At 61.7% G+C, this 24,457-nt stretch overlaps 1 protein-coding gene across 9 annotated transcripts; it reads left to right on the forward strand.

Annotated features, from left to right (window-relative positions):
* The first annotated feature begins 13,341 nt into the window (after nt 1-13,341).
* Nucleotides 13,342-20,766, forward strand: NUDT14 (nudix hydrolase 14). Of its 9 annotated transcripts, XM_074326778.1 has the most exons (7): nt 13,343-13,529; nt 16,449-16,492; nt 17,037-17,101; nt 17,242-17,479; nt 18,152-18,269; nt 18,964-19,104; nt 20,242-20,379. In XM_074326778.1, exons 1-6 carry the CDS (start codon nt 13,359-13,361, stop codon nt 19,060-19,062), a joined length of 735 nt encoding a protein of 244 aa, XP_074182879.1. In that variant the 5' UTR covers nt 13,343-13,358; the 3' UTR covers nt 19,063-19,104; nt 20,242-20,379. The 9 variants fall into 9 exon arrangements, with proteins under 9 accessions (XP_074182874.1, XP_074182879.1, XP_074182876.1 ...); XM_074326773.1 differs by lacking the exon at nt 18,152-18,269 and having other exon boundaries at nt 13,342-13,529; nt 20,289-20,766; XM_074326776.1 differs by lacking the exon at nt 18,152-18,269 and having other exon boundaries at nt 13,344-13,529; nt 20,242-20,557.
* The last annotated feature ends 3,691 nt before the right edge of the window (nt 20,767-24,457 follow it).

Consider the following 24,457-nt stretch of genomic DNA (forward strand, 5'->3'; position numbering starts at 1 on the left):
AGCACCCCCTACCCAGCCCTGGGGCTTCGCAAGCGGGGCAGGGGCCTCTCGTCCCGGCCAGCAGGTGGCGCTGTAGGACGGCCCGGAGGCTGGGAGTCTCAGATGGCGAGTGTACGATGAGGGAGGACCCTTCTGCAGGTTGCGTGTGCGCTTGCGGAGAACAGTGCTGAGAGCAGCGCCGCACCGGGGAGGAGGGTGGCACTTCCTTGGAAGTTCCCAGACGGATGGTTCCTCTGCTCTTTATATCTGCCCCCAGGGTGGTCCCCTGATGGAGGGAGGGGCCCTGTATAAGACGGAGGTAAATCAGCGGGGCCTCCCTGCCACCTCCCCAAATTCAGTTCCATCTTTACCCAGGGCGTCCCCAGGTGCAGTGGGGCGAGGGTTGAGGTGGGTTCTGCCAGTGGCCAGTTCTGTGGAGTGGTGGCTTCCCTTGGGGCGGGGGGCGGGGGGAAGGCGGGGCAGCATGGGAAGGGTGAGGGATAGACCCGGAAGGCTCCCCGGAGGAGGAGGGGTCAGGCTACATTGGGGTGCAGAAGAGGCAGGTGAGCCGCCTACCTGGGGGTGGAGTCCCCAGGGGCTGGGGTGTTGTGTTGGTTGTAGTGTGGGGGACAGCCAAGCCCACCCGTGTGGAGCAAGTGTGTGGCAGAGTGGAGGTGAGTGGCCTGGCTCCATCCTGCTGGCTGCGGTCACTTGGGATTGGAGCAGGGGGACAAACAGGTGGGGATAGGGAGAGGGCAGGTCACGGTTCCTGGGAAAAGGCTCAGAGCAGCCCGCCAGGTGAGGGCAGGAGAGCCCAGGCAGGTGGTGTGGGCCAGGGCAGCCCCAGGCAAGGCTGTCTTGGTGGTGAGTCACCACTGACCTGGAGTCCCTGGCACTACAGGGGCCCAGACCACACTGGCCACAGGAAACAGTGAGGGCTGATGAAGCTAAAGTCAGAAGCTGCCAGCCTCCCACTTCCTTCAGCCTGAACAGTTGGGCTCAGCACTGGGCAGGGGCCTGGCAGGCCACATCTACTGATGTGAGACTCCAAGTCACAGGCCCATCCTGGATCATCCACAAAACAACACAAATGTGACCCATGAGCATCTGGCTGCACTGAGGACGACACAATGGGAGACGTCACTGTGGGCGCAGCAGTCTCAGGAGACCACTGGCAGGAAGGACAGCTGCAGGGTTGAGGCAGAGTGGAGAAGGCAGTCAGGGCTGAGACAGTGGAGGGGAGTGGGGCAGGCAGGCCAAGGTGGGCATATTGCTATCTGAGGGTCCAGGGTCCAGGCTGAGGACTGGTCACGGCTGCCCACTAAATGGGGTGCTCACGGCTCGCGGCAGGGGAAGGAGGGCAGTAGGCAGGGGTATCTGGCTCCATGGAGGGCATGACCTCAGGCCCCTGAGCAGCAATCTGGGCAGCCCGGAGGCCTCACACTCAGCAACTGCAGCCCTTCAACACCCCAGCACTCTGCCATGTCCCCAGCCACAACTACCAGTCCACCAGAGAGCCACCACTGCCACCCAGGCTGTTCTTGCACCATCAGGGCCACACCTCAGTACTCTGCACCGCCCAATCCCTGGGACACTGGCAAAGAGTCACTAGGTATGCCCTCTCCCTGCCAGGGCTGGCCTCCAACGACTACCTTCTCAATAGCCACTGCCACTGTCATGGCAGAGTGGTCAAGACGTGTGAGAGGCAGCTGGTGTCAGGGCGATGCCACCCTGTCCTGGTAGTCCCTGCCTATGGCCCAGGCACACCTTCCAGCCCCCCAGCTGTTGCAAGTGTCCCTCTGTCCTGACTTTGCCCACCCTGCATCTCTACCTTGGGGAGTTGCTCCCACCAGGCCAGGGGCTTGTTGAGGGCAGGGCCTGCTAGCTGGTGGAGGCTGTGTCAAGAAGTGCTGGTAGAGGTCTGGCCTGGACAGATGAAAACAGGAGTCTGCTATGAGCCTGGATTCCAGTGCTTTCCTCTCCTGCCTGGGCCTGTTAGGACCAAAAGTGGGCCTGGGCCACCTCACCCTGCCCTGGAAGAGAGAGCCTGCCTCAGTTTCCCCAAACTGCTAGGTCTTCCCCTCTCAGTCCCTCCTCTCCTGTGGCTTTCTAATCCGGGGGATGGGGGGACAGGTGCTGGGCTCCTAGAAGATGCTGGGTCCCACCCCCAACACACACATCCTGCTGCTTGCCCTGGTTACAGCTCTGTGCCTGCCTCACAAAGCCTTCAGGTTAGGGGTGGGGACCAGCGTGCACCTGGGCCCTGAGCCAGCACAGAACTGACTGCTGACCTCAGCTCCATGGCTCAAGTCTGGGCAGGGACCCCCACTGCTCCCTTGCAGCTGGCTCTCTGGCCTGTCCTCTGCACACTGCGCTGCCCAAGTTCACTGCTGTGCCCAGACACCTCAGGAATTCCCAAGGTGGAGAGGCCCCGGGGAAATATGGCCCCGGGTAGCATCCCGGGCACCGCTCCAAGGCTACGGGGACAGGCCTACAGAAATCCCAGAGGGAGCTGGAAGGGCACCTCTCCCTTCCTGCTGGCCCTCCCCCATCACAACCCTCACAGAAAACCAGGGGGTGCGGGGGTCGATAGGGCGGTCCTCCGGGGCTGTCGTTCCACCCAAATGAGGTGAAGGAGGTGCTGTGAGGCGCCGTCATGTCCCAGCAGCAGGACTTCTGATGCTTTTAGGGGGAAATATCAAACACTGCGCTCTCTCCGAAGCGTGGCTTCCTTCGTCGCGCAGGGGCCAGACCGGTAGCCAGGGATCGGACTCCAACACCGCGAAGACCGCGTGCGCGCGAGGCCGGCCCGGGGGCCAGAGGCGTGGCCGGGGCGGAGGTGGGGCCGCCCCGGTGAGCTCTCGGATTGGCCCCCGAGCGGCCAGCGCGCCGGCTCCCCATTGGCCATCAGCCTGCGGGGCGGGGCCACCGCCAGCCCCGCGCTCCAGCAGCGGTCCCGAGCCCGCGGAGCCCGCGGAGTCTCAGCCTCGAGAAGGGCCAGGCCGAGTCAGGTGTCCGCCCCCGCGCCGGGTGCCGCGGAGCTGGGTCTTATCAGCGCGGGCAGCTGGTGGCCTGTCCGTGCGCGAGCGCCCCGGCCCAATTCAATGGCCATTGTCCGCCGGCCCCTTTGTTCAGGGGGCGGCCACTTCCTGCGGGGCCGGGCTGGGGCAGGAGGGCGGAAACTCTCCGAGCCGAGGCCCAGACGACGAGGCCGCCCCAGCCTGGGGTCAGAGGCGATGGCCACCCACCTGGGGCGCTCTGGGGTTGGGGTTCAGAGCCAGAGGAGGGAGTGAAGCTGGGCTCAGCTCAGCCCTCTCCTCTGGGCGTCAGCCGTCTGCAGAGTGGGCGAGTGAGCAGTGTGTCCCCTCCTTGGGAGGCCATGGTGGAGATCCTGTAGAGCTGGGGAGGGCAGCAGGAGGAGGAAGGTCCTTAAGCCTAGGGGTGCCTCTCCCAGCCTGCCCTCTACCCCTGAACCGTAGCAGGGGGTGACAGGCTCCAAGAGGTAAGTAACAGCATCAGTCAGGACTCAAGTTCCAGGGGATGGAAATCCACCTCCCACTGCCTCCCTACAGCAGGAGGAGCCCACTCTGGACTCCAGGCTGAGAGACAGGAGGGAGGGGAACAGAGCCCCAGGTGCTTCCCCACCTGGGCCAGAACTCCTGTCCCTCCTTCCCTGGGCTGGACACTGCTGTGCAGTCCTGCCTTGTATGGATAGGCTGTCTCCTTGGGGCCCTCACCAGGCCTCCCTGTCCATCATCCCCTCTGCTCCAAGACTGCCGGCTCACCAGGCCCCATGGGTCAGCTCAGTGCAGCACTGATTGGCGGGGCCTGTGCCATGTGCTCACCCATAGCTGGGAGGGGTGGGAGGTGGGAGCCTGCCTGCAGCATGGTTCAGCAGTCCTTACCTAGGCAGTCGAGGCACAGATCACTCTCCCGCCCATGCGAGGGGTGGTCCTCCCTTGGCCAGACCTCAGCCTGCCCTCTGCCCAGTGCGTTAGAATCTCTAGCCGTTCCTTCCTCTGAAGCCCCCACACAGGGCGGCCTGCAAAGCCCCCCCCTAAACCAATACAACTCAATCAGAAAAACCACCACGGGTATTTCAAATGGCGGGATTTAATATGAGGACTTGGTAACAAGGGCTGGGGAGGGCTGGGGGAGCACCAAGAGGACAGTTGGGCACCCTGGAAATTCAGTGCTGCCGGAGGCCACCGCCGAGGCCAGAAGAGCAAGGGGAGAGTTGTTACCCAGGCCCCACAGTGGCTGTGTCCCCACAGGGCTGGGCTGCTAGCCATGGGCAATTGTCCCCTTTTGAGCTCCTTAGTTCTAACATGGGGAGTTGTGCAGATGGCACGAGGTGTCAGACAGAGATCGCCCAGCACAGCACTGGAACTTAGGCGCTTTCCGAGGGCAGCGAGTGTTTATGAAGGGCCTGGGCATCCACCAGGAAAATGGGGAGTTCTGCCACCTGGTGCCTTGGCCTGAGGAGCTGGAGGTCAGAAGGTTCAGCAGAGGTGTTGGGGGCCTGAATTTGAACCCATCTAAGAGGCCAAGTGATGACATGATGTGGAAGAGATTAGAGTGGAAATGCCTGTGAAAACCAAGCGGGGAGCCCCAGAACCCACGCAAGTGCCTACCCCGGGGGAAGCAGGGGAGAGGCAGGAGGCTGGTGGGAAGGACCACCTCACACCCCTGCCGCTCCATCATTCCATGGTGGGAGGGCCATAGCCAGGCACTGAGGCCTCAGCGGGATGCCATGTGGTCCAGAGGGCAGCAGCCAGCTGCCTCAGCTGGGCTCCAGCAGCAGGGTGTCCCAGCATGGTGTAGTGACATGGCCACATGGGCCAGCCCCACACTGGTGTCAGGGACGCCCAAGGAGAGGGGCCACATGTGTCCACAAAGCAGGGGGTGGGAGGAAGGTGTCCAGGGATGGGACTCCAGAGCCGCAGGCGAGAGACGGTCTGGCCATAGCCCAGTTTTGGTGGGGGGGTGGCAGAAGCCTCAGAAATGGGCAGGAGAGTGCTCAACGGGACCCTCACCCAGAAAAGACCCAAAGGTGAGTGTCCCCGGGAGGGACAGTGGGCTGGGGTGGTAGCAGCTGCTCGTGGGCCACATGAGCTCCCCTGCTCCAGGGGCTGCAGAAAGGCTGAAGCAGCTGGAGCACACATCAGACCTGCGGGTCTTGGTCACAGGTTCTCAGGAAAGCGCCAGGTGAGGAGCCAGCAGGGTGCAGGTAGGGGAAGGTCAGCACCTTTACTGCATTTCCCAAGGAGGACTCATTGTGAGCCTGGGCCCCACGCCTGCCCCCCCCATGAGATCCCCCCAACCCACGTGGCTTCCTCTCCCATGCCCCACAGTGGGAGGTAGGGGTCAGATGTCCTCCCCGAGGCCCTGCCCTCACACCTCTTCTCTGGAAGGAAAAGACCCCAGGGGGTGCCCTCAGGATCCTGCTGCTATCACCAGGGCCTGTCCCCACCCCCTGAGCAGGGCAGTGTCCCCGGGACTTGGGGTCTGACCACCTGGGCCATTCAGGACATATGCCACCCAGGACCCCCTGGTGGGTGCCTGGCACCTTCTGACTGGGCCCCTGCATGGTGGCCCTCATCGGCATCACTGCTCAGCCTCCCCATACCCAGGGATCTCCTAGGCCCCCCAGAGTGTGGAAGGAGGTTCAGACATTGCATCTCTGCCTTCCCTCGAACCTGCTCCCCTCTGCATAGCTCCCTGGATGTTCAAAACACGATATGCCTTCCCTGACCTCTTGGGAGCAGAGAGCTGCTGACCTCTGTGCCCCTAGAGAAGCTCTCCTCACCCCCCCACCCCACCGTGCTGGCTCCTGAACAGCTATCAGCACTTGACAGGGCCCCTCCTCCAGGAAGCCCCCAGAGTCTCTCTCAGCCCTGTTGCTGTCTGTCCAGCTCAGGTCCTTTGCACGTATTCAAGCTGCTGGGGTCGAGCTGAAGTGCAGGAGGAGGGCAGGGGCTCAGAGGATGGCTGGTAGACCCTCGACTGGCCCTGGGGGTGTGGAGCTGTGGGGCCCCCAGCCCTGGCAGACTTGGCTAGAAGCTCCTCTATGTGGGAGGTCTCCGTGTGAATCACTGCTCAGGCACAGGCACAAATGCAGGAAATCGCCATTCTATTAAACTCTATTTTCTCCCACTGAGGGGAAAGTCTGTCACACGAAGGTTATTGTTCCCCGGGCTCCTGCTTTCCGGGCGGGCTGGGTCTGTGATGGGGCTTGCGCGTTCCTGGGGCTCCTGGCTGAGCTGTTTCCCTTCAAGACCCAAGGGCGCCTAGAGGTTGGGAATGGGGGCCTCCGTCCAGCCACCAGCCCGAGGGCAACATTGACAGGCAAGCCCACAAGGCAGTGCATGTCCCAGGAGCCTGGGTCTGCTCTGCGTTTGGGCCCCAGTGAGGTCACAGCCAGGGCTCAGCATGCCAATCACAGCTCTCTGCCTGCCTCTGCACCTTAGGGGTTTGTCCCATGCCCCACTCCACCCTTTTCTCTCTTCCCTAGGAGGGCCCCCCAACCCATCCTGCACCCCCTCCAGCCTTCCAGACCTGGCCAGTGGGCCTGGTGCTGCCCTGCTGCCCCCAGCTCAGCTTGGCTCTGGCCTGCATGGGCCCCTCTGTCCTGGGGAAACCCTGCCATGAATGGGGGACGGGGCTGGGCTGGGCAGGAAGTCCAGCCCATGCCAGGCCCTGGGGGCAGTGGAGAGGCAGGCAGCCCAAACCAGTGCTATATTGTCACAATACAAACTTAAAACAATAGGGCACACATGCTTGAAAATAAAAGCTGGAGAATTTTTAACCAAAGGAAAGCCGGGGTAGTCATTTTAATCAGAAAATAGATGTTAAAGTAGTGGCATCACGAAGGACAAAGAGGGATATCAATATATATATATATTTTTTTTTATTTTATTTTTTTTTTTAAGGAGGGTACAGCTCACAGTGGCCCATGCGGGAATCGAACCAGCAACCTTGGTGTATCAGCACTGCACTCTAACCAACTGAGCTAACCGGCCACCTCGGGATATCAATACTTTTGAGATGAATAGCAGATAAAAAATATAACATATATGCAACTAAAAACATAGCCTCAGAAGATACAGGGCAACAGACGACAGCTGAGCCAAAACTGGAGCTGGAGATGGAAACACTCCAACTCCTCTCTCAGACACAGACAGCTCAAGTGTCTACAAGCAAAGACGTGGACAATTTGGATAATGCAATAAATAGAAGATGCACACTCTTTTCTAGTGCAAATGGGACATCAACATGTGTTAGGTCCCCAAAGAGGCCTCATAATGGAAGCAGCCACCCTGGAGGAGAGCAGACAATGAAGCAATGCCTACAAAGTACTGGAGGAAAGTGATTTCCAACTGAGAATCTATACCCAGCCCAGCTATCATTCAAGTAGTGAGGGTGTAGTAAGGACGTTCTCAGACAGGCAAGGTATTAAAATGTATCTTCCACGCACTCTACTACTGCAGAATGTGCTCCCTTAAAATGAGAATGTAAGCCAAGAAAGAGAGGGCTGGCATTTGAACTCCCAGTTTCTAACACAGGAGCCAGGGGAAGTGAGTCCCTGGGGGATTGTGAAGGGTGATGTCTGTGGGACAGCCATCCAGATTAGACAGTATGACAGAGATGGCACCTTTGGGCAGCTGAGGATGTGGGTTCCCGCAGGAGTGTCTGCTTTGACCCGCTCATGACCTACACCTGAGGACTGGGAGAGGGCCCTGTGGGTTTAGAAGCAGAAACGCAGAGCAGCTCAACCCCCAGACCTGCCAGATGCCCAGACTATGGGGGGCTTCAATGTCCGTAGGTCATGTCCCTGCCCACTGATGGCCCCAGAACGGCTCCTAGGAACTCTCGGGGAGGCAGAGGCCACACCCAACCTGGGCTCTGCTCAGCCCCTCTTCTCCTAGGGCCTTCAGCTGAGCAGTCTGTCCAAACACAAGAGAATCCAGCTTGGGGACACCCACTGAATGTGAAAAAGGCTCAGAAGACCCAGGGGATGGTTCATAGCATCTGGAAGAAGAGACTTTGGTGGGACCAGGGCCCTGGAAGCTTCCAGAATACAAAAAATGTGCTATTGTGTGCTCTGGCTCCTGTGTGTCTCCTTTATGTCATTCTTTAAACTGTACGTTATACAAATACATGTTGTGTATTCTTCTGCATGTACGACACTTTGCGCATCTAAGCGTTTACAATTCAGTGGCGCTCTTTCCCCCAGCAACAATCAGCAGGAGCCTGACAGAAAGGAGGATGGCAGCACAGCAACACGGGGCACTGCTGGCCCACACAGGGCTCAGGCTCCCAGGGACATGACCGTGGCATCAGTAAAGGGGAGGGGTGTCTCTTTGCAAATGAGGAGGAAAGCCTTGCTCAGAAGCCCCCATTGTTAGGACCAATGACCATCTGCTCAAGGTCAGGGCCAGGCAGGGGGGCACATCACCTTCTGCGAGCACACACCATGGAGGTGACCGCCCCCAACCCTGGCCAGGCCTGTGAGGAGGGGAGGTGGGCGCTGAGGGAGTGTAGGAGAGGCGCCATGACCTCAGACTCACAGCCCTGGAGGATTCAGCTTTTCTCCACAGATGTATGCACGCACTGCATATGTATACACACAGGTGCACAGATGCATGCACACATGCATACACGCATGATATACACGTGTATATACACACAGGTGCGCACACATGCATGCATATAAACACACACACAATGCATGACATACATATGCCCACACATGCCCATATGCAATGCATATACACAGATGCACACGCATATGCACACATGCACCTACACACACGAGTGCAGATACACACATGCGCATACATATGCATGCACTCACACATATATGCACACGTGCATGCATACATTTCTCCCTTCTAGTGTGTCCACCTCGGAACCTCTAGCTACATCAGCACTAGGTGTTTCCTGTATGAGCACGCACACTTAGTAGCTCGTTAAGATGTGCTTTCTTGCCGTTAGCTGCTGAGTACTGCCGCGGGTTACCGGCTGTGAGTGGCCGGCAGCCAGCATGAGTGGCTGGCAGCCAGCGTGAGCTGCCGTGGGCTGCTGTTTGCTGCTGTGGGCTGCCGTAGGTTATTGTGTGCTGCTGTGGGCTACTGTGTGCTACTATGAGTGGCTGGTGGCCAGCGTGAGTGGCCAGCAGCCAGCATGAATGGCCGGCAGCCATCGTGAGTGGCTGGCAGCTGGCGAGAGCTGCCGTGAGCTGCTGTGAGCGGCCGACTGACAACCAGTGACCAACTGCCTGAACCAGGGGGGAGCGCAAGGCTCATAACACCAGCATGGGCCAGGGAGCTGTCCTACTCAACTAGACTGAGAAACAACGGCTTGAACTGGAGTTGGGGGCGGGGAGGCGGAAGGGGGGAAAAAAGATGTGCTTTTTGCTCACCTTTCCTTCCACGTGTAAGTTACCTCTTTTCCCCCTCTCCTTCTGTGATGGCTAAGTGTCCTGTCAGCATGGCTGGGAGCTACCTGATATTCAATGGGACGCTATTCTGGGTGTTCCTGAGGCTGATGAGCTTGGCATCTGGATGGGCCACCTCGCCAACCAGTCCGTGGCGGCCTGCACAGAACAAAAGGCAGAGTGAGTGCAGATTGCTCTCCGCCTGGTGGTCAGGCAGGGACACAGGTCTCTCACCTCTGGACTCGGGCTGGAACCACAGGGCCGGCCGGGGGCAGACTTGGGGCCTCTCAGCCTCCATGACCCCGTGAGCCGGTACAGGAATTGGTGAAGTGCACGGGACAGAAAAGAAAGCCTGAAAGCAGACTCCTGGGCCCCTGCAGATCTGAGGGCCTCTGGAGGGCCGAACTTGGAGCTGGAGGTAGGGTCAGTGTACACTTGGTTTGTGTGGCTCAGGCCAGAGGCCTACGGCTCTCTTCTGGAGAGATCAAAGGCCCAGAGAACCTCCCAAACACTGACACTTGGAGCCCCACAAAGGGACTGCCGGTGCCTCCTGTCCCCGGTCTGTCACGTCAGGAAATTCCTGACCAGTATCCTTACTGCTCTGCCTGTCACCCCTCTGGGAAAAGACTGAACCCTGGAAGAAGCCACCTGTCCACCTGTCCACTTGTCCAGGCTGCTGGGTACTGCCCAAAGAAGCCCCGCTCACCCTGCTACCTGGGCTCCCAGGCCTCTGTCCCTTGCGGACCCCTGCATAGCCACCCTCCCCTCTCACCGAAAAGGGAGGTGGCAGCCAGCAGGAGCCTCCTGAGTGTGCTGCTGGCGCCTGCCCACCCGAGGGGCCAGTCCTTCCACTACCCCTGGAGCACTAACCCTGCCCAAGGCCCCACTGGCATGGACCCTCCTGGCATAGGACCCACCTGGTGAACTCTCCACATCCACACCTTGATCCCCAGGACTTTCAGCAAAAACATGAAGTGAAGGACCCCGAGATGGGGGATGATGCTGGATTATGGGGTGGGCCCGGTGTCTTCACAAGGGCCGTATGGGAGTCCAGAGCAGAGATGTGACAGCGGGAAGCAGTCAGGGATAGAAAGGGGCCACGAGCCAAGAGCATGGGCGCCTCCAGGGGCTGGAAAAGGCCAGGATCCGAGCCCAGCCCCAGCCCCCTGGAGCCTGCAGAAGGAACACAGCAAGGCTGCATTGGGCTTCTGCCCTCAGGACCATGGGGTACTAAGGCGGTGCTGCTTGAAGCCACTGAGTTCACGGTGCTTTGTTCATGGTAGTGCAGGTACCAGTCTCTGCGTCCACTCAGCCCTCACTCACTCTGGCCCCCCAACCGGCCCTGGGGGCTCCGAAGCCCCCATAATACCAAACCCAGCAGTGGTTTCTCCCTTTTCGGAGGCCCCATGGCCCCTCTCTGACCAGGCTCCAGTTCTGAGCCGCCAGGACACACTAGGAAAAGAAAAATGGCAGAACTCACACCTCACTCAGGAAACTCACCCCTCGCCCCCGTGGCTCCATCCCCAGGGCTGTGGTTAGGCTGCAGTGGCCTGGTCTTGGCCCAACAGGAAGGGCCCAGGCGTGTGGAGGTGGGGCTGGGTGGCCATGGCCAGCGTCAAATGCTCCTACAGTTTTGCTGATACATTTTCCTTTCTTTAAAAAATCTAACTGAAATTTGCATAACACTAATGCTTTTACTGTGTACAGTGGCATTTAGTACATTCATAACAGGGTGTAACCATCACCTCTGTCCAGTTCCAGAACATTTGCATCACCCCAAAAGGAAACCCTTCCCACTAAGCAGTCTCTCCCCAGCATCCCCTCCCCAGCCCCCAGTTTCTGATCCACTGTCTGTCTCTATGGATTTGCCTATTCTGGACATTTCATATGAATCGATCCTATACCTTGTGACCTTCTGTGTCTGCTTCTTTCCTGTAGCAAAACAGCAGGGTCATCGTGTTGGAACAGGCATCAGAATGCTGTTCCTCCTATGGCTGAGTCATATTCCGATATATGGCCGACCCACAGGTGTCCATCGTGTGTTGATGGACAGATTGTGGATGGTGCTGCTGCCGCAAGCATCTGTGGAAGTCCGTTCCTGGTTGCTTGGGGTACATGGAGCAGTGGGATTGCTGGGTCTGGTATAAGTCCATGCTGAACTTTCTGAGGACCTGCCAGACTGTCCCCACAGGGGCGGCACCCTGCTAATATACAGACGGCACCTAAGTCCTGCCACCCACACCACCAGCCCCTCAGCAAGTGTTATTATGAAAATGTTATTTTCCCCCAAGTATGAGGAAAGTAATGTCCGGTGGGGATGCTTCCAGGGCGGCCTCCCAGCTCTCACCCTGGGCCCTGTGCTCCCCCTGGGTCTGGCCACTGCTGGGCAAGCTCTGTAATTAGTCCTCACTTTTCACACGACCACAGGCAGGAAGTGGCCTGTGCTCCAGGGAGGGGGCAACCCTGTGACCCATGTCTGGAGGAAGAGGCCTGCCTGGCGTTTGGATGGTGTGGGGTCAGCTTCTGGGATGGGCTCTCGGTCGGCGGTCTGCCCAGCCCAGGACACCAGGTGGCCAGGGCAAGGCTAGGAAGCACCATCCCCTACCGAGTGGGACCTGGCAATGGCTAGTCTCCGACGATGACCCCTATGAACCATCCCTTGTGAAGTCCCCTCCCCACGACTCTGTGACTCACAGGACGCAGAAGTGATGCTGCTTGACATCTGAGGCTGTGTCATGAGAAGCCTGGCCTATGGCTGAGTGCCAGGAAGCTGGCTGCGGAAGAATCCACTCTGAGACCACCCTGCTGTAGGGAAGCCCAGGCCAGCCCCACAGAGAGGTCGCACACGGTGACACAACCGCCAGTCCCACTGTTCTAGCTACACAATTGAGGCAGCCAGGCTGGATGTGTGTCCCCACTGAGCCTCCAGAAGAATCCTGGGGACAGGGGGGAGGGGGGCTGCCCGGCTGAGCCAGGCCATTACCCAGGGACGGGGACACGGGAGCAAATGGGTGTTTTACAGGCAATAGATAACATGGGAGTTGATTTCAAGGCCGCACGGCCAGCCCCACCTGGGCTGTCCCTCCTGAGGCCACAGTTCAGAGAACAGACACTGGCCCAGGGCTCAGGTCCCCCACCCCACCACTTGTACCTGCCCCTGGGGAGGCAGTGGTCACTTTGGAGGGGGTCCTCAGGGTCCACACCCAAGGAAGGACAGGGCCCTTCCACAGCCTGGGAGGGGTGTCAGCGGGGAGGGGCTCCTTGGAGGAACAGCCCTAAAGACTGGGACTAGCAGCTCCTCCCACTTGGGCAGGTGGACCGTCTGGTGCAGTGCAGGTCAGCTCCCCCACCCCGGGAACCTGGAGGGGAAGGCCTGGCTCTGCCTAGGCCCTTGTTCCTGTCCCTTCCCCACTCCTGCTCCTCTCACCTTGCCCTTCTTCCAGAACCTTCTCCCCAGCCATGAGTCTCTCTAGAGGTGTCCACACTGCCTCACCCCGCGCGCCCAGTGACCCCTGCACACCGCTTCCAATGTCCTCTCCGTTCCTCCTGTCACTGGCTCCGCTACGCAGCCCTGACCGCCAGATTTCTCTCTTCAGAGCACAGTCTCTCCTTCCTTGTGGCCTGCGCCCTCCTCTGGACGACTCCATCCCGGGGTTGTGGTCGACCCGTGGAAGAGGCATCCGCTCGGCTCATCACCTGCAGAACTGCACCTCCAAGAGCAACTCTCCCGGACCAAGACGGCCCAAGTCCAGGAGCATCGGCGATCGCCCCTTGGACCCGTCCATTCCAGTCCCCCCTGATCCGCACCCTCGGCAAGTCCCCGCCCGCGAGTGCTCAATCTGCGCGGGGCCTCCCGCAGGTGCCACCTGCACGCACTGCCCGCCAGCCCGGCTGGGGAGTCCGCCCCGCCCCGCCCCGCCCCGCCCCGCGCGCACTGGGCATGCCCAGAGCCGCGTCACGCGCCGGCCTGCAGGAGTGCGGAGTGGACCCTGCCGCGTCCGCCCCAGCCCGGGCGGCCTCACGCGCAGCCATGGAGCGCATCGAGGGGGTGGCTGTGGGCCGCTGCGCATCCTCACCCTACCTGCGGCCGCTCACGCTGCACTACCGCCAGGTGAGGCCGCCCCGTGGGCGCCTTCCGCCCGTCCCTCCCGTGGCCCGGAGCCCCGCCCACAGCCCTGAGACCTGTCCCGCCGCTCCTCCCACAGGCCCAGCGACCCGCCCACATCCCGGAACTTCGCCGGGTTCCCGGGCTCTGCGAAGGGGTCCGGGTTCCTAGACCGCGTGAGCGCCTCGGTCGGGAGGGGCTCCGGCAGGGACACCTCGGGGACGTCCCTCATCCCTCCAAGGAGGCTTTGCTGGGCTCCGACCCTTGTTGCGATGGGACTTATTGGGCTCCGCTGGGATCTGGGTGGCGAGAGGAGGCGGGGAGGGAGGAGGCCCGAGATGGAGCTGGGTGAGCACTGGAGAGCCTCTCCAGGTGGGCGCCCTCCCCAGGGCAGCGCCTTAGAGTCTCCACCTGCCCCACTCGCAGGCTGCCTCCCAGGGAGTGGTCCTTCAGGGAGAACAGGACCCTGTTCCTGGGACAGGATGCTGTGTCCCCTGGCCCCCGGCACGTGGTATTGTCACCAGGGGTGAATGAGTGGCCTCTGCCTCCCTCTGCCCTTATCCGGGGTTCACCGAGCCCTGGCCGCCTTCCTCCTTCACATCTGTCCGCCATCCGCTGTCGGGTTGGCGTCCCCCAGCACCGCTGCCTCCTGCTGGATGAAGACTGCCCTTCTGCCGGCTCAGGCAGGACAGGCACCCTGTCCTCTCCCGGCCCCTTCCTCTCACCACCCTTGTGAGGCCCTCCTGGTTCCCAGCCTGAGAGAGGCTATTGCACCCCCACTTTCCCCATGACGCACCCAGGTTGGCAGTACTGGCCTGGGGCAGGAGTGGGGGCCAGTTGGGAATCAGTGTGGGACATGGAGGTCCTGCCCGTCTCCCTGGGGTTGGCCTAGGGCAGGATGCCTGATTGTGGCAGCATGGCCCCCAAGGGCCTGGGGCTCTGGGCAGCAGCAAGTGGGCACAGGATGGGCCAAGCACATACCTGCTGGGCCCATGGTTGTAGCGCACCCCCACTTCCTGTGCAGGCCTGCATTCTTGGTGGACACCTTCAGGCCCGGCTGCACTGATGGGTGACGAGCACTGAGCCATGCAGGCAGCAGGCTGTGGTGGGCACAAGCTAGAGGGCCAGGCCAGCATTCCGTCAGGTGCCAGGGGACACTGGGCTGGCAGTGCAGCCACCCTGCCAGGGGGGATCTGGTGGACAGATAGACTGACCAGACGCAGGGCACCCCCATGGCACTGAGGGGGGAGGACTGTGTTCGCTCCAGTCCTGCCCCTCCCTCCCAGGCCTCTGAAAGATGAGCCAGGCCTGGGGCCACAAGCTGGTGGGTCCTGTGGGAGGGGCTGACTGGGCCTCAGCAGGCCTCTCTGACCTTGCCCTGCACCTCTCCTTGGCTGGACCTAAGGGTCTGATGGATGCTTTGATCTTGAACCGCGAGGGTCTGTGAGAACTGCATGCATGACAGTTACCCTGAGAGAGGTAGGGGCACAGCATGCATTTGGCACACTGGGGCAGGCCTTCCTTGGAGCCTGTCCTGGGTGGGTGGCTGGCCCCAGGGTGGCCGGATTGCAGACAGGCCTGGGCTTGCCTCTGGGGCAGTACCTGCGAACAGCCTCCTGGGCAGCCCAGCCTGCACAACACAGGACATCGGCCCTCCCTGGCCCTAGAAACCAAGGCTGCCCTCCAGGACGCCTATGCCTCCTGGCTAAGCTCAGACCAGCATGTGGGCCTCTGCCTGTGAGGTCCCCTGTCTAGAATACCCTTCCCTCATTTCTGTGGGGCCTGGTGGGGTGTCACCTCCTCCAGGAGGTCCTCACAAAGGCTGTCTCTCAGCGTCCTCTTCTGTAGCTCTGGCTGCACTTTCTGGGTCTCTGGGGCTCGGGTCCACTTTGTGGCCTGGACAGACCCCACAGGTGGGGCCAGCAGTTCACCAGAGCATCTGGGCTGACTGAGGGGCTGCTGATGGGCAGCCACAGGGCAGCGCCCCAGGTTCAGCCCCATCTGCAGAGACCCCCTGGGGAGGGGGAGGGGCTGGGTAGAATGGCCACTGCCTGCTCTGGCCTCCAGGATGGATGCCTGCTTCAACTAATGGTGTCCAGCTGGCAAGATTCTGGGCCCCTCCTACCCTGCCTGCAGAACCCCACTGGTGTCCGTTCTGCCTGCCACAGCGGGCTGGGCCCAGGCCCCTGCCCCACACTGCCTCTCATACACTGAATGCTGCTCAGCGCTCTGGGAGCCTGTTGGGATGCAGTGACCCCGGTGGGGGGGAGGGAAGTGACAGAACAGCAGGACCACAGGATGCATGCGAGACAGTCCAAGACAGAGACTGGGCCAGGGAAGGGGATGTCAGAGTGTCCAGTCACTGTCATTGAACCCCTGTGTCCTGTAGTGTGCACTCCCACCTAGGTCGGCACCCCATCCCCCAGCTATTTCTGGTGCCGGTGTGCTCTCAGGAGGCCGGCCTCCCTCCTGCCTTCTTATCTTTCTTTGTCTAGTGGCCAGAGGGACCTTTAGCAATGGAAACCTGGTCTCTGCTCTGCCCTCTTGGGACCCTACCTGCCCTGACTGTGAGGATATGGCATGCCAGCCCCTCCTCCATGCCCATGGTCCTTCCCACACTTGGTGACAGCATACATCTGTGCAGCTCCTTGTACTTAAACTGTGCTGGGTGGTGTGCATGCCTGCCTGGGATGCCTGCCTTCCCCTTGTCCTGCTTTTCCGCCTCACCCTCAGAATATCAGGCCTCCTGACCTCCCTGCCCAACCCAGGCTGCTTCCCATCCCCGACTTGCAGGGAGTTCCTCTGTCTCTGATGGGCTGAGGCTGGGAGTGAGCCTCCCTGGTGGGTCTGTCTAGCCATCTCAGCTCCCCGGAGTACCTCCACCCATGCTGGCAGCCACCCTAATTGCCACCTTCCCTCTTTCAGAATGGCACTCAGAAGTCGTGGGACTTCATGAAGACACATGACAGGTGAGGGCCCAGCCTGGACCTCTCTGATGCCCATGGGGATTCTGGGAGCCAGGGCATGGAACCGCACACTGCCTCTGCATTCTGTGCCCCTCCATACATATCCCCACTCTCACTTTCCCTTGTCCGAGGGGCCACCCCATGGCTGGGTCCACTTAGACCATGGCAGTGGGCAGGCCCTCTTGGACCTGGGAAAGACCGTCTGGGGGCCCTCGCCCCCAAGCGTTGGGGTATGGTTCCAGTAGCGTGCCCATCAGCACATGTCACTTCAGTCACCCAGCCTGCAACTTGCCCAACGTGTCCTTCCCCACCATGCTGCCTGTTCTGCCAGCTGGCGTACGGTAGGCGTGAGTCCTAGCCTGACTGTGTGCCTCTGGCAAGCTCTGGCCCTACCTGGACCTTAGTCTCTCCAGCTGAGCAGGGGGCCCAGTTTTCCTGGGCTGCTGGGGAGAGGAGGTGGGCCAGGCATGCCGGGAACAGGGACCCCAAGGAGGTGAGGTGAAGGGGTTGCTTCTGTGCTGAGCTCTGTCCCCCCTGCCCCTTGCAGTGTGACCATTCTCCTGTTCAACTCTTCTCAGAGGAGCCTGGTGTTGGTGAAGCAGTTCCGGCCAGGTGAGGCCAGCCAGAGGGGGGCACAGGGAAAGGGGCCTCCCGGGAGAACTGAGCTTCGGTGAGGGGGTCTGGCCTACAGTGGGTCACATGGACGGGGCCACCACATGGCTGTGACTGTGCTCTGCCCTCCCCCCAACTAGCTGTGTATGCCAGCGAGGTGGAGCGCCACTTCCCAGGGTCCCTGGCAGCCATGGACCAGGACAGGCCACAGGTGCTGCCGGGGGCACTGCCCGGCTCTGTGGGGGTGACGTACGAGCTGTGCGCCGGCCTTGTGGACCAGCCTGGGCTCTCGCTGGAGGAAGTGGCCTGCAGGGAGGCTTGGGAGGAGTGCGGCTACCGCCTGGCCCCGTCCGACTTGCGCCGGGTGGCCACCTACAAGTGAGTGGGGCTGGGCCCACCTGCCTGCCAGGCTGGGGAAGAGCGTCCTGCTGTCAGCACTGCCCAGGGGCTGGCCAGGCTGCTTGGAGGCGGTGAGCACTCCGTTCCCAGGGGTGTGCAAGCAGGGTGACTCCTGTTTTCAGCATGGAGTTGGGGGAAGGTGGGACGGAACACGCCCAGATCGTGATCCGGGCTGGGACCCAGGGTTCTTGAAGCTGTTGGGGAGTATGCTGGGCCCGTGCCCCCACCCTGCGGCCCCTAGCCCTATGGGGCAGGCTCTGGTGGCAGCTGCTGCTGACAGATGCCTCTACTTCCTGTGGGATTAAGCACCAGGCGGCGTTGGGGGTGTGGGTGAGTCACAGATCTGCCCTGACAGGGGCTCAGGAATGAGGGAAAGGCTGAGCTCTGAGCTGGGAGGGGCCCCAGCACTCCAGGGGATGGGGGAGAGGTGTGACCTGGACCCTGGACTTCAGGGCCTGCCTCCACCAAAGCCCAGGCGCCCCTGCTGCACACTCCCCATGAGGCCCGCAGCTGGGGCCATCTTTCCAGAATAGGATGTTGGGGCAAAGCCCACCTGGGGATGCTGTGACAGGTCCTGAGGGCCTCAGAGTCCTGCACGCTGAGTGCTGTACAGGGCCTTCCCCAGAGGGCAGAGGTTCTGTCCCTTTTCAGCCCAGTGCAGGGGCCATTCAGTGTTGGGCCCCGGGCCCCCTGGTTCAGCAGCCCCCAGGGCCTCGTCAGGGTGTCTCCTGGCCTGGGGTTGGAGTGGACTCCCAGGCCCAGGAAGAAGGTAAGCCAGAGGACCCTCCGTGTTAAATGTGGGCTTTTCATGCCAAAAGCTTGCACATCCTGGTGTGAGGGGCCTCAGTGTTCTGTCGGTGTCCTCCGTGTGGCGGCCAGTGGCTCCTTGGTCTCTGAGCCTGCTGGGGACGCAGAGACTCAAGGACCTGCCCTGGAAGACTGGGAGGCAGGTAAAGAGGGGCTGCCCCTGAGGAATGAGCCTGGTAGAGTCCTGGCAGAGGGGTTGCTCGGCAGAGGTACTTGACAAGGGGGCCGGAGGTGCCGCTGCACTGGCTCCACAGACAAGGCCTCGGCTATGACCTGGTCCTGAGGGGGCTGGGGAGCCAATGAGGGTTGTGGGCAGGGGGCAGCCTGCTCAGACTTGTGTTTTGGAATCGAGGGGTTGCTGTGGGGAGGCAGGACTGGAGGGGTTGCTGTGGGGCGGCAGGACTGGAGGGGTTGCTGTGGGGAGGCAGGACTGGAGGGGAGGTCAGGTCAGCTGTCTCTGAGGCCTGTCTGGGTTGGACAGACAGCAGAGCTCATGCAGCCCTGTAGCAAGGCCCATGGCTTCCTCTCCATGGCCCCAGGCACGGGTGACGAGGCCCAGGCTAAGGACGTGATTGAGTGAGGCAGGAGTGGCAGTGCCTAGCCTGGCCCAGCACAGTCTTCTTGGGCTGGGCCAAAGGTCACGCCGTCTCCTTCAGAAGCCTGCGGAAACTGGGACTGGAAACCCCACAGACGGCATTTCCATCAAAGGTGCAGGCTTGGCCGCCGGCGGAAATGGGCCCTCAGGAAGGGTCTGAGGGAGATAAGGGGCCGGAGGGCGCAGGAAGCAGCTGGGCGAGGTCAGTCTGAGTGGGGTCCCCTCCTGGGGGGTGGAAAGTGGAAGCCCCTCAGTTCTGCTCCCTGCCGTGTGTGTGGGGTGCATCTCCAAGGGCGGCCTCCACCATGCAGGCCTCCGGCTGGCCTCAGCTAGCCTGGGCTGACCGAGGCCTCCCGCACTCCCTGGTCGTCTCAGATGCCCCCTGATTCCTTCTAACCTGCACACCTTGCCTGGCCCTTCCTCCCCTGTTCTGGGACCTGCTAACCTGTCCTCTTAGCCAGCAGCCACCGCGGCTGTTCACTCTTGTCCTCCACTAGTGCCAGTCTGGGCCACTGCCTTCTGCCTGAGTGCCCGAGTCCCTCCTGGGGGCCAGCATCCCCTTCTGGCCACCACCTACTGAGGAGGGAGCTGTCTTACACATCACTGCTGCCAAGGACCAATGGGCTTGGCCTTGGGGACCTCGCCGCCACTCTACCCCACCTCTACCTGAGCCCTGGCCTCTTGCCTGGGCTGCCTTGGCCCCGGCTGTCCCCAGCCTGGCATCCTGCAAGTGGCAGTGTAGAGAGCTGTCACAGGCACAGACCGCACAGGCTGCCAGCACGTCCCCACTTGCAGCCAGCCTGGAGCCCTGGATGCCTGGAGGGGACTGCGGGTTCAGGCCACCATGGGGTAGGAGGCCCTGACTGAGGGCCCCGTAAAGCAGAGGGGCAGGGAGGAGCCTGCACCAGGGTCTGCTGCAGACAGCCTGCCAGACACTGACCGGCTCCAACCACCCACAGCCTCATGGCTGTGGTGGGTCAGCGGTCTGCTACCAGGGAAACTGGGCCCGCCGCTCAGGGTCTCTGTAGGCTGCAGTCAGGGCGTCTGGGGCTCAGCGTCCTCGCAGAGTCCAGCTCCCAGGGCTGTATGACTGAGGGCCCTGTTTCCTGGCTGGCTTTGGTTGGGACCATGGTCAGCTCCTCCAGGCAGCCCACAGGCCTGGCCACATGGTCCCTCACAGCATGGCACTTGTTCTGTCTTCAAGGCCAGCCTGTCTACAGGTGGGGGGCATCCTGCTCGCCAGAGGGCTGAACGCGCAGAGCGGACAGGGCTTTGGGAAAGGTGGTGGTGGCCAGCGGGGCCTACACGGTGGCTCAGCAGATGCTGTCTCAACCCACAGGTCTGGCGTGGGAGTGACCGGCTCCAGCCAGACCATGTTCTATGCAGAAGTGACAGATGCCCAGCGGGACGGCCCGGGCGGAGGCCTGGCGGAGGAGGGAGAGCTCATAGAGGTCACACACCTGCCCCTGGATGGCGCCCAGGCCTTTGCGGACAACCCGGATATCCCCAAGACGCTCGGCGTTATCTTTGGTGTCTCATGGTTCCTCAGCTGCGTGGCCCCTGGCCTGAGTCTCCATTGAGTCTCCCGAGGATCTGGACCGAGGCCAGTCCTGGCCACCCACCCTGCAGACCCAATAAAAGCTGCTGTAGCTCCAGCCTGTGTGCACTGGCTCCAAGCTGTGACCAGGGTGGGTGGTGGGAGGTGAGACGGTGGGCTCTCGGCAGCAGAAGTGTGCCACCGTGGCTGTGCCACCTAGGGCCAGGAGCAGTGGGGATGGGCCAGGCCAGGCGAAGTGCTTGGGGGGCCTGCGGATGGGCCCACTGGGCTCCAGGACACGGAGTGAGCTAGGGCCACTGGGTGACGGCTGTGCCAGCCTCCGGCGGGAGGGGGTGTGGACAGAACTACAGGCTGCACACCCGGAGGGTGCACGCTCCCTGCCCCTGGGGCAGTGAGGTCCCTACCCTGACGGCTGGGCTGGTGGCCCTGGGTCTGCGGTACAATCTCTTCTGCCTGCCAGCCCGTGTGTGGCCCTGAAGCCCCTGCCTGTCATGGGGATCGGGCTGCCGTCCATCAGCCTTGAGCGCTTGGATTCACAGGAGGGCTCGGCTCAGCCAGGCACCCAGCCTGCTCCATATGCAACGGGCAGGCTGGAGTCCACTGTGGGGAGTGGGTGCTGGTCACCATGGTCAGCCAGTCAGGGATGGGGGCCCAACCTGACCCTTTATGAGGGTCATGACCTGACCCTCTGGTCAGCCCCATGGGTATTGCCTTTGAGGACAGGTTGGGGGCAGCCTGGGTCATGGCCTCCTGACCCTGGGGAGGGCAAAGTATCCAGCGGGTGCTGCCTGCACAGCCATGCGGGGACTGTTAGCCAGAGTGGCCAGGGGCTTTTCTGTGAACCGGGCTTAGTGCTCTGCCCCAGTGCCCCTCAGTACTGGGCTCTGGGCTGCAAAGGCAGAGGACTTGGAGGCAGGGCACACTGCCTCTGGCTCCTGCTGAGACCCCATTGTCAGGTGGGGCGACCTCCTGAGGGCGAGGTCCACCACCCTCCTGTGCTCCTCAGGCTGACCCCAGGCAGGCAGGTAGGCAGGTGCTTTTTGTGAGCATGCATGGAGGGGCACCCAGGTCCCTCCTTTCCTGTGGGTCCGGGGAATGCTTGTGGCCGAGTCTGGCCAGAGTGGTGCAGTGCACACAGCTCCTGGACCTGGCATTCCAGGCCACCCTGAGGAAGCTGTGCCCAAGCGACTCACCCAAACAGCATCACCTGTATGCAAATGCCGGCTGCCACCCAGGTGGGGCCTCCTGGGAGCCCAGCCAGGTGTGTGCCATGCTGTTGGGGAGGGGCCCTCGGGCAAGCAGTGTGTCCAAGGGGCTGGCCGGGGCCGGGTTGCAGTGGGGGCCTGAGCAGCTCAGCTCCACCCTGTCCAGAGGAGGCCCCAGCAGGCTGCCCCAAGCCCCACTCATCTGAGCACGAGGCCCAGGGCAGGTGCCCCCCTACCCACCAGCCCCCTTTGCAGCCTGCCTGATGCCCAGCCCTAGAGCTCCACTGGCCCTCTGGCCCAGACTGGCGGGTACAGGGTGGGGCTGGGGGCTCTCTCTGCCCCAGGGAGTGGACCGGGCTCTGAACTGGCAGGGCAGGGGTGGGGCACAGGGTCCCTGGACTTGGGTGCCATCCAGCCCCCTCTGCTCTGGCAGGTCAGCAGGCACTGCTGCTGAGCCTAATGGAACTGGCATCGATTTCCCGGCACGGGGGTGGGGGTGGGGGGGCTGTAACCGGAAACTCCCCTCCCTGGCCGCTATATTTAGCACCATAGAACACGGGGCGGAAGCACAGCTCACTCCTGAGTCCAGCCGGCTCCGTCCAAACCTTGGGCAGCCTGCACCCCAGCCTGGTCCTGAATCCCCCGGGCAAGGCTAAGTGGCTCCCAACCCCCCACATTGTGTTCAGCACAAGCTGAGCACCCACCTCAGAGAATGCTGGGAGAGCCCCTTGTTCTGGGGGACTCAGAGTGGGAGCCCTCAGGCTAGGGGGCGGGTAGAACTGGGAGACAGGTGTTGTGGCCCAGTGGGCCCCAGAAAAATGATGGGGGCCTTCCTGGAAGAGACTGGCAGGACAAGGTGGAGGCAGGAGCTCTTGACTCCCGCTGGATGTCAAGCCCTCTGGCCCAAGGCTGCAGAAACCCCAGCAGGGGGCACCCCAGGAGGAAAGGGTCTTTGTCCCCCAGCAGCCTCCAGTGCCCATCCCTCCCCTGAAGTGGACACCTTCCTGGGCACTATTAGGTGCAGGCAGGAGGGGAAAGGGGATGGAGAGCAGGAGGGAAGGTTTCTGTGTCCTGCAGGGTCGCACCCTAGGCAGGGAGGCAGGGGGCCTGCCCCACAGGGAGGTGTCCTGTGTCTGCTGACCCTGGGTACTGCCCTGATGCTTGCCCAGGTGCCCTGGCCAGGGGGACCCAGGTCTCACTCCCAAAGGGCCTGGAGGGAGGCAGATGGGGCAGGCTCCTGTCTCCCCAGCTTTGCAGAGCAGGCGGGGGCTCTCTGTACCCTGAGGCAGGGCAGGCCCCAGGGAGGCTGCATCCCCGCCCGGTTGAGCTGGAATCTTGAGATGGACTGAGGTCTGTCACTGGTGCCTCCCAGCAGAGAAAGCCTCAGCTAGAGCGCAGCAGCTCTGAACCGGGCAGCACAGCAAGCCCTGTGGGCAGCCTGAGCTGTCTTTCCTCCCAACACTGGCTGGGAGCAGGAAGCTTCAGAGCTGGGTGAGGGAGGGGCCCACAGGGGGCTGTTCTTTTACACTGGAATTCCCCCATCCTCAGGCCCCAGCTGGCCACTGGGCCCCTCTCGCACTATGGTAGTGGCCTCTTATGGCCTCCCTGCCCCTCCCCCGCAGCCAGGGATCTTTGTGAAAATGTAAGTCGCAAACGTGGAGCCCAACCCGGCTCAGCTGCTTTCCGTGACTTCCCGTTGGTCTTAGCAGGAAGACTCTAGTTGGGGAGGCCCAGCTCAGCCTGGTGCTCACACCCAAACCCCCCCACCCCCACCCCAGCCTCACCTATGCTCCTCACCCCTTCTGCCTTGGCCACTGAGTCTCTCTCAGGCCGTCACTGGGGCCAGGCTCCCTTGGCCCCAGGGCCTTTGCATGTGCAATCCCACCTGCTCACCTGGCTGACCTTTGCCTGCCCTCTGTCTTAGCAGGTGCTCTCCCTGGTTTTGGTTTTTGTTTGTCACTCTACGTTATTTATCTAAGTCCTCTGTCCACCGCTGACCAGGATGGGCAGGGGCTGTCTGCCTTGTTCACTGCTTGGTTGAGTGTGGTGCAGTGGGTATGGGTAGGGATATAGCCCTGGACCCCTGGAACTGAAGGGCTCCTCTCTCCTCCTCTGGCCTCAAGTACCCAGGTACCTCAAGCATCCAGCCCCAGGCCAGAGCAAAGGAAAGGGTCTGCACAGTGAACGCCCTGCCCCTGCAGGACGAAAGTGGGGCCCTGAACACAGCTCAAAGGCCCTTATTTGGTGGGGGCTCTGTGTGTACAGGTGCCTGGCTTGTGTCCTGCCCCTTCCCAGCCTACAGTGGGCTCAGGTGCAATGAGCCTTTGGAACGAGCACAGAAGGCCCATCCCTTCAGGGGTACCCAGCTCTTCCTGAGGCCTGGGTCCTGAAGGAGCTGTGAAACTGGGGGCGGGGGTGGGGTGGTGGCATTCATTCCCACTGCTTTGGCCCCTTGGGCAGTACCTCCCACACACCCTAGTGGTAGAGGGCAGTGTCTGTACTGAGTTCCTTCTGCCATGCCCCCAGCCCCTGAACCAGCGTCCCCCTCTTTCTACCAACTATGGCAGTGACTAGCTCCAGGCAAGGACCTGTGCTCCCAGCACCCAGCCCAGGGCCGGGGGAAATTTGCTGGAGGAGCCAGGGGCAAGAAGACGGCCCTGTTATTGTGGGGGAGGGGACAGAAGACCCCTGTAGAACATATGGTGATCCCCGACCGCCAAGGCGATCACCAGCCTGGTGGATGGGAGGTGTTGACCACGTGGAGGGGGGTGCAACATGGTGGGACATGGGGG

Source organism: Rhinolophus sinicus, linkage group LG03, assembly GCF_036562045.2.
Source record: "Rhinolophus sinicus isolate RSC01 linkage group LG03, ASM3656204v1, whole genome shotgun sequence".
NCBI classification, from domain to species: domain Eukaryota; kingdom Metazoa; phylum Chordata; class Mammalia; order Chiroptera; family Rhinolophidae; genus Rhinolophus; species Rhinolophus sinicus.

Bases quoted from the DNA above. Each gene is read 5' to 3' on its own strand.
- NUDT14 (XM_074326773.1), top strand. From the start codon at position 13,359: ATGCCCAGAGCCGCGTCACGCGCCGGCCTGCAGGAGTGCGGAGTGGAC. The intron at 16,493-17,036 runs GTGAGGGCCCAG...TGCCCCTTGCAG, and splicing joins TTCATGAAGACACATGACAG to TGTGACCATTCTCCTGTTCA. The intron at 17,102-17,241 runs GTGAGGCCAGCC...CCCCCCAACTAG, and splicing joins GGTGAAGCAGTTCCGGCCAG to CTGTGTATGCCAGCGAGGTG.